We start from the raw sequence: 17,247 nt of genomic DNA on the forward strand, positions 1-17,247 counted from the left end.
TCTAGTAACCGTCGCTTATACTAGTCAATCCAGTTGTATCTGTCAGAATTTGGATAAATAACCCAAATTTTGCACATCATTAAGATTCGCCTTATGCCTGACTTTGAGGTTGTTTGAAAAATGCAATTTTCGCATAACCAAAAGTAATCTTTTATAGAATGCATTTTTGAGAACAAAATAGATGTCATTTACTATAGTTATCTTTGCTTAGAAGATGTTCCTTGTTTTTCAGAATTGCAAAATTGCAAAGAAACATAAATAAATAAATAAGTAGATAAATGAATCAATATATTACCCCCCCACCCTTCCCACAAAAAAACAAAAAAAAAACAAAGTTGTTCTTCTAAAATGTTTACTCCCTGCATCGGTAATGTTTTATATACCATGAACAGTATGAATTTCTTCCTCAGATATTAAATAAACAGCTTTCCACGTTTGAGTGTGGAATCTGTAGTATTTGTCTGTTTCATGAATTCGAATCAGGTCAGACTATGAATCGGAATATGTTCTGGGTATTAAGAAATGTCAAAAATAAATGTGCCACTGCTGATCGCTGCAGTTGTCAAAATCCTGTATACATATTTTCATTGGTCGTTTGTTTAGCCTAGTTACATATTTGTATGTAAGAAGAGCTTTTATTGGCTGGCTGGTCCTTTGGCTGGGGCTTGCCACTGACTTGGAGGCTCTCCTGGTGCTGATTTGCTCACTTTCAGCTCCACTCTGTTGGGTGTTGTGTGACCAAAATAGTCCTTTATGATCACCTGGGCCATCTTCCTTCTACCTGCGGGACAGGATAAAAAAAAAATTTTGACTTTGATAAGGGAGATAACTCTTTTACAGATCTCGTTTAATCTAATAGGGTCAGGTTCCAGTTTACCCAGGTAATGTAAGGGTGGTAAGGGTGAGTTGAAAATTCGTGGCCAACAGACAATAAATGCTCAGGGCTAACTGCAGGAGGGTGTGGTGGGGGGAGGGGGGGAGGGGGGAGGTAAGTTTCCAGTTCAAAATCTTTTGTCATTAAAGGTAAAAAAGTCCTACAGTACCATGTGACCTGTCAGAAATATTTGGGAAATTATTTTTGATTGCATATATTATAGGGCTTACCCATGTTATAACATGTCCCTTTCACAACAACGTATTTAGAGCAAACAAAACCATACAGACAACTGAGGAGCCGAGCATTTGTGAAAGAAGTGGTCCTTTGTGACAAGGCAGGTAATTAGTCATCGTTTTGTGGGATTTTTTTTTTTTTACCTTTGGTGAGAAATAGAGTTCAATATCAAAAACACCCCTATCACCTATTTTACCTTTTTTCTCCCTTCTCCGGGATGAACCAAGAATATAAATATAGAAATGATATATAAATAAGTTTGAAAAGTTCGCATAAGGACTTCAGGATTGTGGTTTGACCATTCATTCAAAGTGTATTGAATTCTCACTGGGAAACCTTTCCTGTCTGAAGTAATTTGAGTTGTAGCTGTGTTTGCTGCAGGATTCGGCTGACTTAAAGTAAAACAAAGCTTAACTATGAAGTATGGTTCATTGTACTAGTTTCATATATTTCTTCAGATTTTTTTTTAAGTGTTGAAAGGTATTCAAATATTTTAACTCTTTTGTGAATTATATGGGCCATACTGATGGTATCTAGGAACTCTGATGTCACATCACATTTTTTTTTTCTCATCTTCACCAGAAGGAAGGAATTTTTGGGAACATTATTGCACTTATGCTGCTCTTAGGTAAAAATAGTTACCCCAAAATTCAGTGTCATGATTAGAATTGGATAAACTTCCTGTGACATCAGGGATCCTTACCTGTGTTAGTATGGTTCATAGAGCCCACCTTAAAATTTAAAATTAAAATGTTTGAGTGCCTTTAACTTTTTTCACAAAAATCTAAAAAAAATAAATCAAAGTATGTTTATGCTTAGTTTTACGTGGTCTATTTAGTGATATCTACTCTGATTTTTAGAGGTCATTTCCTCTAAGTGTACTAGCAGTTAAATATGGTATTAACGTCAGTCCGGACTAAAGCCCAATATAAAACTCCCTCCCATCTGTAACAAAACGGTCTTAAGCTGTCGTACTTTCCTTGATTACGTCACAATAATCGGTACAAGTGTGTTCATGAAACACGCATGAAGTACGCAAGCACTGTAATGATACAGAAGACAACAATATGTTCTACAACAATTAGGACTTCTGGTGCAGCTCATCCTTGAGTCTTCCTATGGTTTTGTGTTGGAACAAGATTGGTATTCCGATTTAAGCAGTTTAACAACTGGCCCCTGGTCATGCCTGCCCTTGTGATGGAAGATTTGTGGGTACTCTCGTATCGTTGTAAGAGAACAGTGGTGAACCTGTCTTGGGCCCCAAGTCACCACTGGCCAGGGAAATGGAAGCACACTCCAACACAAGTTTAGAGGAGATAAGCTGTAAGAGTTGTTTCTTACCTTCAATCAGATCCAGGTAAAGTCTGAGGAAGTACATCTGAGCTGGTAGGGGAGTCCCAACAACTTTAGCACTCTGAAGACAAGACACACTGATTGACTGATTGATCGATTGATTGATTTTAATTAAACACCATACTCAGCAATTTCTCACTCGTTTATTTATTTATTTATTGATTTATTTGATTGGTGCTTTGCGCCATACTCAAGAATATTTCATTTATACAACGGCGGCCAGCATTATGGTGGGAGGAAACCCGGCAGAGCCCATGGGAAACCCATGACCATCTGCAAGTTGCTGTCAGACCTTCCCACTTACAGGCCAGAGAGGAAGCCAGCATGAGCTGGACATGAACTCACAGCGACCGCATTGGTGAGAGACTCCTAAGTCATAACGCTGTGCTAGCGCGCTAACCAACTGAGCCATGGAGGCCCCTTTTTCACTCCTATCAGTTTAGTCAGTTTTTTGGGTGGAGGAGGCTGGAAGTACCTGTGGAAAACATCTACATCTGGCAAATTACTGAAGAACATTCCCATTTGGGATGGACATACCTGCATGTCATATTGCTTGTATTTGTGATATGATCAAGAGAATCTCAAAATGTAACATGTCTGTCATTCAGATCATCATGGCTACTACTCTAATTCCTCAACTTTTTGGCATATGAGAGAGAAACTTTGAGTCAAATTTATGCACCTTTTTCATTTGATTTTGGAGACAAAACTACATTGGTTGGGCTGGCCAATTTCACAAAAAGTATAATTTTATCAGTGTAAACAGGACAATGCCTTCAGAATATACTAACATAAACACCAAAGAATTACAGTATTAGAGAAAACGTTCATTCCTTCCAGTTACATGAGTGACTGACCGATACGGCTGAGTACTTTAGAGAGAAACTAAAATAAAATCTGGGAGAATCATTGTTTTATCATAAATACTTGCAATGGCATCATCAGCAATCTTAAAGCACCAATCTAAGATAAACAGAACTCTTAGAACCATACAAAATAACTTATTTTACACATAATGCGTACTGTGAAGAGGAGACATAAGTTCATGCATCAGCCTGTGTTGTTTGTGAGGAGACTGTATCAAAGGGAGGTAATAACAGCTGGGATACCTTAATGCTTTGGATGCCCCATATTGATCTCTATCAACAATGCTCAAACAAAATGATAATACAACAAATAACTGAAACTTTTATTTATTTATTTTTTTTTGGATAGGTGGTTAACACCTACATGTATATAGCTCTGGTCAGATGTATGTCAATACATCATTTGATCATTAAAAAATTCGGACGTCTTGATTCTGTCCATTCTGATTTCAATTCTAACTGCCACAACCTTTACACTATCTGAAAGTCAATGTTCATAAGTAGAGACATTAACCAAAACAAAATACTGTCGCATAACGAAAGGCTAAATGTCCCAAAAGCAATCACTTGCCACTATAACTTCATCATCTCCATGGCAACAATGACAGTTGTCACAGAGTGTTTGTGCATGGCTTACCTCCCCTAAGTGGGCCATCGACTTGCCATACTCTCCTCGTATTGCGTGGGCCGTGGCAAGGTTGTACTGCATCATAGCTTTGGCTTTAGACAAATCACGTGGTGTCCATGGATAGAAGAATCCTGGAGGTTCAAACAATTACAAAAAGAGAAGAAAATATAATCAGGATATTAAAGGATAACACCTGCTTAATGGTGACATCTTCCAACCAAATATTGTTTCTGATTTTCATGCATAAATAGAAATGGACTGACAACTTTAACCTGTTTGAACATGTTGCTATAGGTATTCTCAAATTTGGCTATTGCCATTTCAACACATACAAAGGGACAACTTGCTATTGATTAAACTTGAGTCAAGGATTTTAGGAGTCTGATAGTGAATTCGGTTCATGTACATATATTAAAAAAAAAACAACTATCCCAGTCAGCTCCTTCGTATGCTTTATATCAAGCAATAACAGTTGCCAAGATGGTGCCATTTTCAAAAGATGTGACAGAAACCAGAATTGAAACTGTCTCCCAATTACAAAATATGAGCATGAAACAACTGTTCAATTAAAGGGAAAGAAACTCAAAAATGAATTAAGCATTTGTAGAAAGTCTACTGAAAATTGTGTGTGAAAATACCTTTACAAGGTCATGGATAACATACATTATCAACCTGTTACCCTACACAGTTCAAACATTTCATGTCTCTTAACTGAGTGAAAATATACAGAAAATTATAAGTAAAGGTATTTTCAGACACAGGTCTGTATCTTTCTCTCTACCTTTGAATTCTCCATTCTCAGACACTTCCTTCTCACCCTTGTCAGATCCCTTCTCCTTTTCCAGTTTTTCTTTAACAAGAAAGACAACATCAGGTTATGAAGAATGATGTATCATAGTGAGCTGTGAATGGAAATATTAAATATTGACGTCAGTCTTTACTACTTTCTGAAGTAAGCCCCTAATGTTTACTTGACCTTATCATAAGGGTGAAACATCCAATTTCAGTTTCAGAATTCTAATTAAGGGGTTACATATGAAGCCCTGACTTTACATTCTAGCCCCTCCTTGGATTCTTGGGGCCTCTGTGGCTCAGTTGGTTAGCGAGCTAGCGCAGCGTAATGACCCAGGAGCCTCTCACCAATGCGGTCACTGTGAGTTCAAATCCAACTCCTGCTGGCTTCCTCTCTAGCTGTAAGTGGGAAGGTCTGCCAGCAACCTGTGGGTGATCGGTGGGATGGGTTTTCCATCGGGCTCCGCCTGGTTTCCTCCCACCATAATGCTGGCCTCCGTTGCATAAGGGGAAATATTCTTGAGTGCAGCGGAAAACACCAATCAAATAAATAAATAAATCCATGGATTTGCAACTGACACTGTTGTCCACATCCCTTCATCCATACAATAACGCCTTTCGAAGAGAATAATCTGGTAAATGTACATATACTACCTGAAAAGCTTGACACATGTGCACAAGAACAAATTCAGCCAGGAGTCCGACATGAACTCAAGATCTACTCGTGATATATATGCTCTCAACTCATAACTTAATGGCAGGAATACAAATGTCTGATTAAGCACGGTGTGATTCAGGGTATTTTTGAACCTGTCTAAAGGGTTTGAGGGTCAGAAGTTTGGCATCCAAAATGATAACATCTTCATTCTTTTGCCTTATTTGCATAGGCAGAAATGGTGAAACGGATGCCTTTCCAGATCAAACGGATACCCAAAACTACTCAGCTGTATGAACACCTATGAAGCTTATACCTTGCTCTGACTTGTGCTCTGGAGGAACCGTGCTGATGTCCATCACATTTTCCACGTTAAGGTGCTGGATAGCGTCTGCGATTCTGTCCACGTACACCAGCGCTTCCGCAATGTACATGTTACCCAGGTACCTACAGGTGTGTAACCATGAAAATATTTTTTAATGAAATTAAATTTTTGTTCTTTCCACGTTTTACACTTCCTTGACACATGAAAAGATATAATTTGTAATGGTATTATCATTCTTTAAATAATACAACTGTTTCACGCAGGTACAACATAATCCACTGACAAAATTGGCACTTGGGTTTGTAAATAAATAAACCAGAATTTAGCTGCAAAAATATTGAGGTATAAACAACGCATAGCATAAAAAAAAAACCCTATATTTTCATAGGCTTCTTCAAATCCCTCCCCCCTCCCACCACCAAAAAATCTTACTTTTGAGCTCCTGATAGGCGTGGTTGTTTGAGTAAGTTCTCCGCCAAGTTGATGGCCAGGATGAAATCATGAAGGCATAGTGAAACGTAGGAAGCTGCACACAAGATAGAACACCTGCAGGTAGGAAGGGGACAGTCATACCCGTAAGACCATAGTTCCACCAGATGTTCTTAAAATTCTGTCTAACAATATTGCACTCTAACAGGCAAATACCCTGAATGACATAAAATTTCGCCCACAAAAGTGTACTTTCAGAGACTAATAAATGTCACACAATATTAATTTTGGTGTTGAAACTTATAATTTTCCACTAGAATATCATCCCAAATTCCAAGCAAACCTCAAAGCACCTTTCTAATGTCAATGCAACTATCCAAAACAGGAAATATCGGCGTGTAAGAAGTTTATGGTCATTTATGGTATGTCTAAAAAAATATCACTTTTGGTGTGGAAGCTGAAATATTTTGACCATGATATCATTTTACCTTCCAAACAAACCTCAATAAACCTTTCTAAGATCCACAGAACTTTCAAGGGAGATAAATGCTGTCAATCATAGGTTCTGAAAAGCTTTATTAACCACCAAAACTTAAGTTGCTGAAAAAAATGTTGTAAAATGAACAATACACAGGAAAAAAACATCTTGTGTTCTCAAGTTGTTTAAATTAATTGGATGGTAAATAAGGCAAAGGTAAGAAAAAGGTGACCTAAAAAGTGATAAGTTAATGTAAACAATACAAAGCTTTGAACAGAAACCCTTGCCATTGGAATTATTTGAATAATTCTGATTCAATAAAACACCAAATGAATAAAAACATTATTTAAATTTTGCAAACATATACTATGAGTTAAGTTTCATTTACTATTCTCTACAATTGTGTGACTCAGTCAATATATCACTCTTGACACCCAAAATGGACACATATTTATTGGTACTTTAGATGCTGATAGAAAATATACGATCTTAGGTATTAGCAAACTAATGGAATGAATGAATGACTATGGCTTTAACACACAAGTGGACGGTCAGTCAGTTTTTACTGTACCTCAGGTTGGCGACTTCTGGCGGCCTCATGGGATTGGCAGGGGGAGCTGGCACCAAAACCACCTCAGGAGTTTTACTGTAATGAAACAAGAGAAAAATAACACCATTGGTTTAAGAGTTAGAGAGGCTATACCTCAAAATGTGACAAAAAATATACTTAGAAATGGTAACGATGTACCAAAGAGCTCACATGTAGGAGTCACATGAATGCAAAACTTCAGCTCAATACATGAAGTACTGAAATCGTGAAGTTGGTAATTTACGGTAATTAATACGCACACAGAGAATCAGCGACATCTGTGTGATAGTGCTTTACATGCATGTAAGACTTCAGCTCAATACATGAAGAACTGAAATCGTGAAGTTGGTAATTTACGGTAATTAATATGCACACAGAGAATCAGCGACATCTGTGTGATTGTGCTTTACATGCATGTAAGACTTCAGGTCAATACATGCTGTACTTTTCATGATACCACCCCTAACACTCTGTTTAACTTGGATTCTAACATACAATACACTACGTCAAGAATTTGGTAATTCGCTGTATTTAATATCCACACACCATATCAACAATGGAATATCACCCTCGTGTTATTGTGCTCTACGTCTGTCCAAACTCTGAGCTCAATAAAAGTATTTTCTTTAACACTGCATTCCCTGTAACTGGATGCCAACCCCTACGCTCACGCTACAACATGTATTTTGCACCAGCGAGCCAGAAAACTGATCAAAAGCTAATCAAAACACATTTTCCTAATATTTCCTACATAAACCACAAGCACACAAGAAAAGATATACCCTTTGATGGAATAAGTCCAAAACACAACAACATGAATCTACATTTTACCAGATGGAACAATATAAGGAGGTTATCAAAGTCAAGATTGGTCAATGAATTCATGCTTGTCTGGTCACAGTTACCTCCCCTCAGTCTGCTCATCTGGAGACACTGGGACAACCGTGGCTGGGTCGTCTGGCAAAAGAGCTAGGGCGTTCCTCAGACACAGGGCAGCGAACTCCAGGGTAGCCATTGGGATCGCTGCTGATTGGGTCCTGTAAATAAGAATCATAGAATTACCACAGTAAAACTGAATGGCGCAAGGAAAGTATTTGATTTTTGACCTCTTTTTGCCTGTTTTAAAGATGCTTATTCAAGCACATTCTGATAGCATTATTCTGTGTAGACTAACCAAAACCATACTTTCTGTAAAAACCCTGTAATAGGCCAACCCAACCAATGTAGTTTTGTCTCCAAAATCAAAATTAAAAAGGTGCATAAATCATACTGAAATGTGATTTTTCCCATACGAAATGTTTTACAAATTAGGACGGCTATAATGGAAAAACCTGTGGTTGTTAACTTGGTGTAGATTTGAACGAACTGACAGACTGTAGCACTTACCTGGGTACATAATTTTCAACTCCAGCTCCCAGGATAAGCTTACGGTGAATTCCACTCCCTACTGATCCTTTTACTGGTTCTAGACGTTTGGCTAAGGATCGATCTTCTTCATTGTTCTAAAAATCCACAAATATAATCTGCACATATCAACTGCAAGCTTACTTCATATAGCACATATCTGTGGATCATTCCCCAAAACCATCAGGCTGTCTTGGACTTAAGTCAGACCTGGTCTTAACTTCAAAACAGTTTACTGTTCTGAAATTGGGACTCATGGAATTGGATTTAGAAATTGGATTTTATTTTAGAACCAAGGTTTATCTTAAACCTTCATGATGAAAATGAAAATTAGAGTTCAAGTTCAAATCTAAGTTGTGGGAAGGTCTGCCAGCAACCTGCGGATGGTTGTGGGTTTCCCTCTGGGCTGTGCCCGGTTTCAACCCACCATAATGCTGGCCGCCGTCGTATAAGTGAAATATTCTTGAGTACAGCGTAAAACACCAATCAAATAAATAAATAAATAAATCAAATCTAAGTTCAAAAATAATACTAATAATAAGTTAAGACCATTTGAAGTCAGACTTAAGTATTCATGATCATGGTCTCTTCGTAAAGTATGGTGACACCAACTTTATTTTTTGTGCCGCCACTCAAAAAAAAAATCCAAAAATGGGATAAAATTAAAATTGAAAATCCACCATTTTATTGTGTCTGATCACAATATTTTTAATGATTTTCCTATTTGTCAAGGCATTCAAATCACATAACAGGAACAATTCTACCTTACCCACAAATAAGATTATTTTTCCTTCCAACGACACTGGTAAAAGATCAACAAAAAGTTATTTATTTACTCAAGAATATTTCACTCATATCACGGCAGCCAGCATTATAGTGGGAGGAAACCGGGCTCGGGGGAAACCCACGACCATCTGCAGGTTTGAAACTGAACGTTAAACTGGTGTCAATGGATGAACTGTAGACTTACCGCCCTGTACTCCATGATACAACACTCGGCTAATCTGAGCCACAGCCTGGGGTTGGTCTGGAATCTTTGTACAGCCTCAATCAGACAGTCAAATGCCGCCTCAGGTTTCCCACAATGCAACAACTCGATCCCTATGTTGTACATCAGCTCATGGTGGCGACTCGTGCACTGCAGCAAAGTCAGCTGACCTGATGCTGCTTTCCCTGTAAGAAAGATTAACACATTAGCAGAAAGATTATACTTCTGTTCATTTATCTATTTATTTGAATACTCTTTAACGGCACAGAATGTTTGGCTTATACAATGGCTATCAGTTTTATGGGTAGAGGTTTTAAGTGTCCAGCGTAAAACCTCCAACCTATGGCAAGTTACTGATGAACTTTCCCACATGAGACGCACGGATCATAAGCGCTCTATACTGAGTGAGTGAGTGCTTGGGGTTTAATGTCATACTTAACAATTTTTCAGTCATATGACAATGAAGGAGTGCATGTAATGTGCCTCATTGTTGCATGACAGATTTCCACCGCTCTTTTATCTGGTGCTGCTTCACTGAGACGCCTTACTGTAGGCAAGTAAGCCGCCCACCCATCAACAATGATCTTCAACAAATGTTAACGGACTGTGAAAATGGCCCTATGAGTTTTGCTGACCGCTTATTGTCACCACTAATGGCGAGAAAGCAGAAGAGACTATGCATACCAGTCTCACACCTATGCGAAGTTAATAATCGGCTTAAAACATGCATGAAATATGTGCATTTCAGGATTTGCCATTTTCAAAACCTTCTGACCATTAATGGAAACTATGCATAAAATAGAGGAACAGTTTTGAGAAATACAATCTTTTTTCCCCAAAGTGAATTTTTTTCTTTGTTCTTTCATTTTTCATTTTTTGGACTTTATTTTCAATATTTACCACAAAACATAAACTGCACTCAAGGGTTGCTTTTCATGTAATCCTGAACATCTTTATACATTTTTGAACAACTTTTTGGACAGCCTTTGTACCTGACTCCGACTTGGTTGATTCTTTAATGACGTTCTCATTGCTGTTGATGGCCTTGCGAAAATAGAAGGCACCCAAGTGGTGTTTTCTCATGTGAAAATGTGTACAGCCGAGATTGTTGAAGTACATAACTGGCAGGGACTCTCCACTAGCTGTCAACTCCTGGGTCTGAGGGGTAGAGCCCAGGATTTTGTTGGCTTTCCGGAAATTACCGCGGATATATTCAAAATTGCTCCTCAGGTATCCGAAGGATGTTGACTGCAGAAAAGGACAGAAATGGATTCAGAATAGCCACAAGCTACCTCGATTAAAGGAAAAGGAAAACCATTTTTGAAAATACTATATTTCACCCAAATTGAAAAATTCTGTTTGATTTAGCCACATTATACGGTGACCTCAGAGTGTTTTATGAAGTTTGATTAGTTAGTTATCAGAAACAGAACTGACATGCTCTGAGTGTCATGGCAACAAAACACTGCGTAAATTACATATTATGCTTGTTAAGACTATACCCAGTGTCAGTCAGCATTATGGTGGGAGGAAACCGGGTAAAGGAAATGTGAGGGGTGAGGGAGTGGGGGAACCCACAACCTGCACCTGAAGAGGAAACCAGCATGAGCTGGATTTGAACTCACAGTGACCCCATTGGTGACAGGCTCAAGGGTCATAGTAATGCACAAGCTTGCTAACCACTCTGACCTAGAGGCCTCAAATTAAGTTCGTAAAATTCTAGTTCTTACTGATGACACAGCATTCACCAAGGATTTGATCTCTCTCTTACAGGACTTCAATGACTTCACCATCAAGTAACACCTGGCTTTATACTGTCAACAACAACGAAAATGAGAGAATATGATCAATGTGCAGTCACAAGCTGCAAATGCATGCACATTTTAAAAATGCACTTCACAAACACGAAGAACAAAGTATAATATCACCACCTTATACAGCTGCTTGTTGCAGCTAACCACGCAAAATTTCAACAAACGTCACTACGAATCAATGATATGGCTTATTGTCACTTCAGCAATATTTCAGCCATATCGTGGCGATAAGTAAAAAGGAAACACTAATGAATATGCAAGGGGGCTAAGCTTTTTTAATTAAAAAAAGATTTTTTTCATCAACAAAAAATCTTAAACAGGCTGAAATATACATGGACATATAATTGAATGGATAACTTGATAGCTGTCCAGAATCTTTCATTAAGAGTTAACAAAGGTGAAAAAAAAAGACAAAAGGGTCTTTGTATTCTGCATGTTCAGTTAAAATTCATTAACATTTTTTAGTCAAAAACAACTTTTCTGGAATGAAATAGATTATTTGGCAATAAAAAAAAAATCCAAAACCAAAACAGAGAATTACTAACTTGACTAATACGAATTTTTGTTGCATCATTGATATCTACATCTTCTGGAGAATCCCCTTTATCTCGGCTGTTCTCTTTACTGTCCTTACTCCCTTCCTTTTCCAGCAAGGATCCTCCAGCAGCTGCTCCTGACTTACCACCATTAAATAATGCTTTCTCCATGTAAGCTAGCATTCCGATGCCCTTCTCAGGCTACAAAGTACAAATGTATTTATTTATTCATTTCATTTTTGTTTAACATTAAACATTTTTCACTTGCATGATACAGTGGCCAGTTTTATAGGTGTAGGCAAATACAAAATATAAAAACAGGCTGATGAAGATAATTTCATAAGCAAATACAATGGAATGAAATGTTTCAAAAATTTTTAATATTTAAGTTTACTTTCTTTAAATAAAAATCCTAATACATATAACAATATTTTGTTACTTTCTTTTTTCATTTAGGCTTGGACAAACCACTGTGGATTTATGGATAGTTGACCACAAATGTACAGTTCACTCTTACATTACCCAACAATTAGTAACATGTAACATCTCTTAGTGACTTGTCCATAACACAAGAATGAGAAACTCGGGCGAAAAGAGTTGGTGAAACATATACTACATGTTCCTTACTTCTTCAACCTTTTCAAACACCTCACCAACCAATATTTTGAAACATTCTGAGATGGGGTGTAGCGAAATAATTTCCACAGTTTTATGACGCATTCCTCTATAGTGTCATTTTCATACTAAGTGTCATTTTCATAATAAATGGATGATTTAAGTCCACTGAAAAAAGTGCTTCAGTGATTGACAAGATTAATGATTTACAGTAGGCATTCCCTCCAAAAACTAGCTGGGATTTGCAGATCTCCTATACAATTAAGTAGACAATGTCATCGCTCAATCAATGTTGTGATGTTGTGCAGTAGTTCCTCTAACATTCAAGTTTATGCTAGCTGTGTATTAGATTTCATCACGTACCAGCTTTCACTGTTCGCTAACTCCATCTTTAACCATGTGCCAGATTTATCTGTGTTCCAGCTTTCCTGTGTGCTAGATTTATCTGTGTTCCAGCTTTCAATGTGTGCTAGATTTATCAGTGTGCCAGCTTTCACAGTGTGCTATAATTCATCTGTGTTCCATCTTTAGCCGTGTGCTAGATTTATCAGTGTGCCAGCTTTCACAGTGTGCTAAAATTCATTTGTGTTCCATCTTTAACTGTGTGGCATCTTTAATTGTGTGTTACATTATTCTGTGTGCCAGCTTTCACTGTTTTAGTTTTAACTGTGTGCTAGCTATCTCTTTGATAGCTTTAAAGGATATATGAAAAGGTGCTATAAAACAGATTATAGTATGGTTTTAAGAAAAATGAAAAAAAATTCATCTGTGAGGCATATTTTATATTTAATAACCACTTTATTTTATGCATATTTTCTGTGAATGATTGTAAAATATTCAGAAATGACGTCATCAATGAAAATACTGGGAATACCGCACCAGGTTAACCCTCTCAGGGCGGGCTCTTCCAAACAACATAGTTATTTTGATAGCTTCCACCACTGACAGCTATCACCACTGACATCACCACAGCAGGCTACTTAATTTACGGACCAAACACTCAAGCCTTAGGAATACTATAGTTTAAACCCATTTTCATGCCTCAAGAAGAAGCTAAGAAACATTTGTGTACTTTTCGGTATACAGTCCCTATCAAGAAACAAAAAAAGTTATGCTTTAATTGCATCATAGGTTTATCTCTCACCTGGTTTGTGCAAAGATACAACTCTACCAGCAGAAACATCACCTTTTTGGCCAAGCTTTCTTCTGGAAGCATAAAAACATATCTTTGGGTTAGACATTCTGGGCGATAATCATGAAGCAATCAAAATGAACTGCACTTCCATGTGTGTACATGTATTTTCCTAAGTCATAATGCGTATTATGAAACTGCATGAAATTTCAGCCCATATACAGGATCATTTAATACTCAACTTCTCTCTCTTTCCCACAAAACTTAACAGTTCTAAAAGAAAAGAAATTCTCTGGACATTTTATACTGGAAATGAACGCTACCTGTACTCTCTAAAACAATATGCTTCATTCAATTATTAGATTTCTTTTATTTTTGGTGGGGGGTGGGGGGAGCAATTTTTTGTTGAGAAACTAACAGGCTCTAAAGGTAGAAAAATAAGCCATGACACAAAGGTTACCTGTACATAGCGGCCTTTTGTAGCTGACATGTGGCAGTAGTTACATGCGGTGAATACGGAAGGCTCACAATATTACAAGATTGTAAGGCTAAACGGAAGTCAGTAAAATACATACAGTGCCTTATACACGATCACTGCAACTGACACACCTAAAAAATTTTAGAAAACCATTTTCAGGACATAAGTACATGTACTTACCCAAAGGTTCAATGAACTGGAAGAGCTTGTCCACGATGGTGAGTGACGCTCTATACTGATGAAGCCTGTACAGTAACACAGCCTGATTGTAGTAAATAATACCATGGTCCACATCCTCTACACTCTCAGCATTTTCTGATGGAATATGAGACTGCCAAGTAAACAATTTACACATTTACATGAAGGTGAATTTCACAACTTTATTTACTGAGAAAAAAGTGTTATGCTGGCTTCCTCTCCGGCCGTACGTAGGAAGGTCTGCCATCAACCTGCGGATGATCGTGGGTTTCCCCCAGGCTCTGCTCGTCTCCTCCCACCATAATGCTGGTTGCCGTCGTATCAGTGAAATATTCTTGAGTGTGGCGTAAAACACCAATCAAATAAATAAATAAATAAATAAATAAACCAGGAGACAGGACACTGCAATCTCTCCCAACATATGCATAAAACACCAATCAAATAAATCGAATAAATCAATACCTAAATCCATCACTGCCAGTTCTGTGTGAAGTAAAGTAGGATTTCAAATCGGAGAATCCTATTACACTCCCACAAATAACGCACTCCTGAGACTAAGTCCAGGTCAAGGTGTATTGGCATGACACACCTGACAAAGGGGAGAATGAATTTAGGTGTGCTATAAATAAACACATACAGTCTCTTGCAAGGAGTGACATACCACACTGTAACACCCGCACAAAAACAAAAATGAAAGCCTGTTCACTGAGAAGTTTTCACAGAAGTAAAAAGGCTCCATATTTTTAAACATTGTTCTCACATTTGGTAAGCTTCTTGTTTAAGGAGAGTTTTCAGTTTTCAAAATTCTACAGTACTGTGTCCATTAATGCCTTTCATGGAATAATTTTCTGAAGATGGATTTTTAAACGTATATTTAGTGTGAGTAATAAATACTAAGGGCATAAATTAAATGAAAAGGTTGCATTCCATAAATACTGTTCTCGCAAAAGGCCAAATGATAATCAACCTGGCATGAAACGCGAACATTATCCTTTAATTATATGATTTTTGATTAACACACTACACAGGCATTTTGCACATATATCATAGACAACAGTTTCATTCCTAGAGGACAAAAGCCCTTCACTGGGTTCACACCACAGGTTTAACAATATGAACTCACCAACTGACAGACTTTGCTCAAGGCTTGTCGAAACTCTGCTGTTTTACAAAACTTTGAGCTGTAAAACTCTGTCACAGCTTTGTTGTGCACCACTTTGGGGTCATTTGACCTTTGACTCAAAAGTTTGTTTATTGTTTGGCTGCACTGTTCATACTGTGCCTTGTCAAACTCCTGCATCGCTTGATTGGCCACCTCCCTCTGGTGTTCAGTGACAGGTGGTAGAGAAGGGGCAGGCAACTCCTGCTTCTCAGTCTGATCATCTTGCTTCTGCAGGTCTGCCATCATAGCCTAACCAGTTTTCCGATCTGAAATCAGAACCTAAAAAATACAAGCCGTTACATCTCTAAAAATGACAGAGGTTCCATCTGCCACCAAGAAAACAAGCAGGGTTTCTATTAACTGTGTCAAAAATATTGTTTTAACTGTAAATCAGATTAATGAGAAGTGGCTGTATGAAAGCATCATTAAGTTCTGTTTTAGTTATGAGTTTTCTGGGAAGTGTATGCACTGCCAATTAATTGTTGTGTTTTACTTTTCTCAGGGGTGTTATTATGCATGTACTCTACCACAGTATAATAAGCCGAGTTAACATTTCAGGAGTCCTGTGAGTTCATGCACACATGGATGAGACAGGGTGGTGCCAACTAATGCAACTAAGAGGCGAGATTTTACGGTACTTGCTAGACTGAATATACAGCTTGCATAGCTGGGTCTGTTGACACTACAGTGCCATTGTCAGCTACCATAAAATCACATCTCTTAGCTTCATAAGTCTGCAAGACACTCTCCCCCCCCCCCCCCCCTCACCAACCCTGTCTTGTCCACATCTAAGTAAACTCACAGGACAAGCTTCACTGAGAGTTACAGTCCTAATTATATTAAACTACCATATTCAGTATTTGGTATTCTAATAACAGACATTTGCTCAACTCCTTCATTCAATGATTATTTCAACTGCTACATTCAGAAAATTACATCACATGGTGAACATCGGAGTAGCTAGTCATTCCAGATATTCTGATTCATCGTGCATTATCAGCATTTTCATACCTGTTTGTCCAAGTTCTATAAGGCATAAGTTCTATAAAGTAATTATCTTAAAAAATCCCAATGTTCGTCTTTTCATCAACTGACGAGGCCGCAGAAAAATTAACGATGATTCTATTTGGGGTCCAATTTTCGATCACCTATTGTTTACGGACCGTTACAAAGACATGAACAGCGCTTCGAACAGGACTTTCTGGACAAAACCTTACGTTAGTACTGACCATAATACCACAATCAGTAAATACTCATTAATGAAACACATTCTTCTGTCGACTATTTACCACAAAAATTGAAGTCAGCACAAGTGTTCAGAGTTTCAAGGGATTCACATCATTCAAATATAAGAGAGCTCTTCAAGGGAAGCTACTCTGGTGTTACCTCCCAGGCCCACATCAGCAAGTTTGTTAAAGGTAGGTCTCGGATACGGGCCAACCAGTCGTTTCACTTTTATTTGGCAGAAAATGTCTGCACATGGCTCTGTATCTTTGCACCTATTTTCACACAGCACAATATCGCGTTTTATTTCTTGTCATTGTCTTAGCTCATAATCAATTCAATCCCAATTATCTTATCTATATTGTGTATAGAGGCCTAAATATTCGCTGATTAATAGGGAAATATTTTCAGATGGAGCATTTCACTGCTGTGCTATGTCGAAGACATGCTCGAGTACAAATTTACAGATA

General features: G+C 37.8%; 1 protein-coding gene across 1 annotated transcript; it reads right to left on the bottom strand.

Annotated features, from left to right (window-relative positions):
* Positions 1–342: 342 nt before the first annotated feature.
* Positions 343–16,904, bottom strand: LOC135465649 (CCR4-NOT transcription complex subunit 10-like). The gene is made up of 17 exons (XM_064742937.1): positions 16,843–16,904; positions 15,515–15,819; positions 14,374–14,524; positions 13,728–13,789; positions 11,978–12,169; positions 11,349–11,432; positions 10,611–10,866; positions 9,601–9,803; positions 8,613–8,728; positions 8,132–8,263; positions 7,209–7,283; positions 6,163–6,276; positions 5,722–5,852; positions 4,740–4,808; positions 3,968–4,089; positions 2,453–2,525; positions 343–781 (listed from the first exon to the last, which is right to left on the bottom strand). The coding sequence occupies exons 2-17, from the start codon at positions 15,797–15,799 to the stop codon at positions 636–638; spliced, it is 2,211 nt and encodes a 736-aa protein (XP_064599007.1). The 5' UTR covers positions 15,800–15,819; positions 16,843–16,904; the 3' UTR covers positions 343–635.
* Between the last annotated feature and the right edge of the window lie 343 nt (positions 16,905–17,247).

Source organism: Liolophura sinensis, chromosome 5 (genome assembly GCF_032854445.1).
Source record: "Liolophura sinensis isolate JHLJ2023 chromosome 5, CUHK_Ljap_v2, whole genome shotgun sequence".
In the NCBI taxonomy this organism is placed as follows: Eukaryota; Metazoa; Mollusca; class Polyplacophora; order Chitonida; family Chitonidae; genus Liolophura; species Liolophura sinensis.

Coding starts and splice junctions, on each gene's coding strand:
- LOC135465649 (XM_064742937.1), bottom strand. CDS start 15,799: ATGATGGCAGACCTGCAGAAGCAAGATGATCAGACTGAGAAGCAGGAG. Junction 12,170..13,727: donor TGTATCTTTGCACAAACCAG/GTGAGAGATAAA, acceptor TGTACTTTGTAG/CCTGAGAAGGGCATCGGAAT. Junction 4,090..4,739: donor TGAGAATGGAGAATTCAAAG/GTAGAGAGAAAG, acceptor TTGAACCTCCAG/GATTCTTCTATCCATGGACA.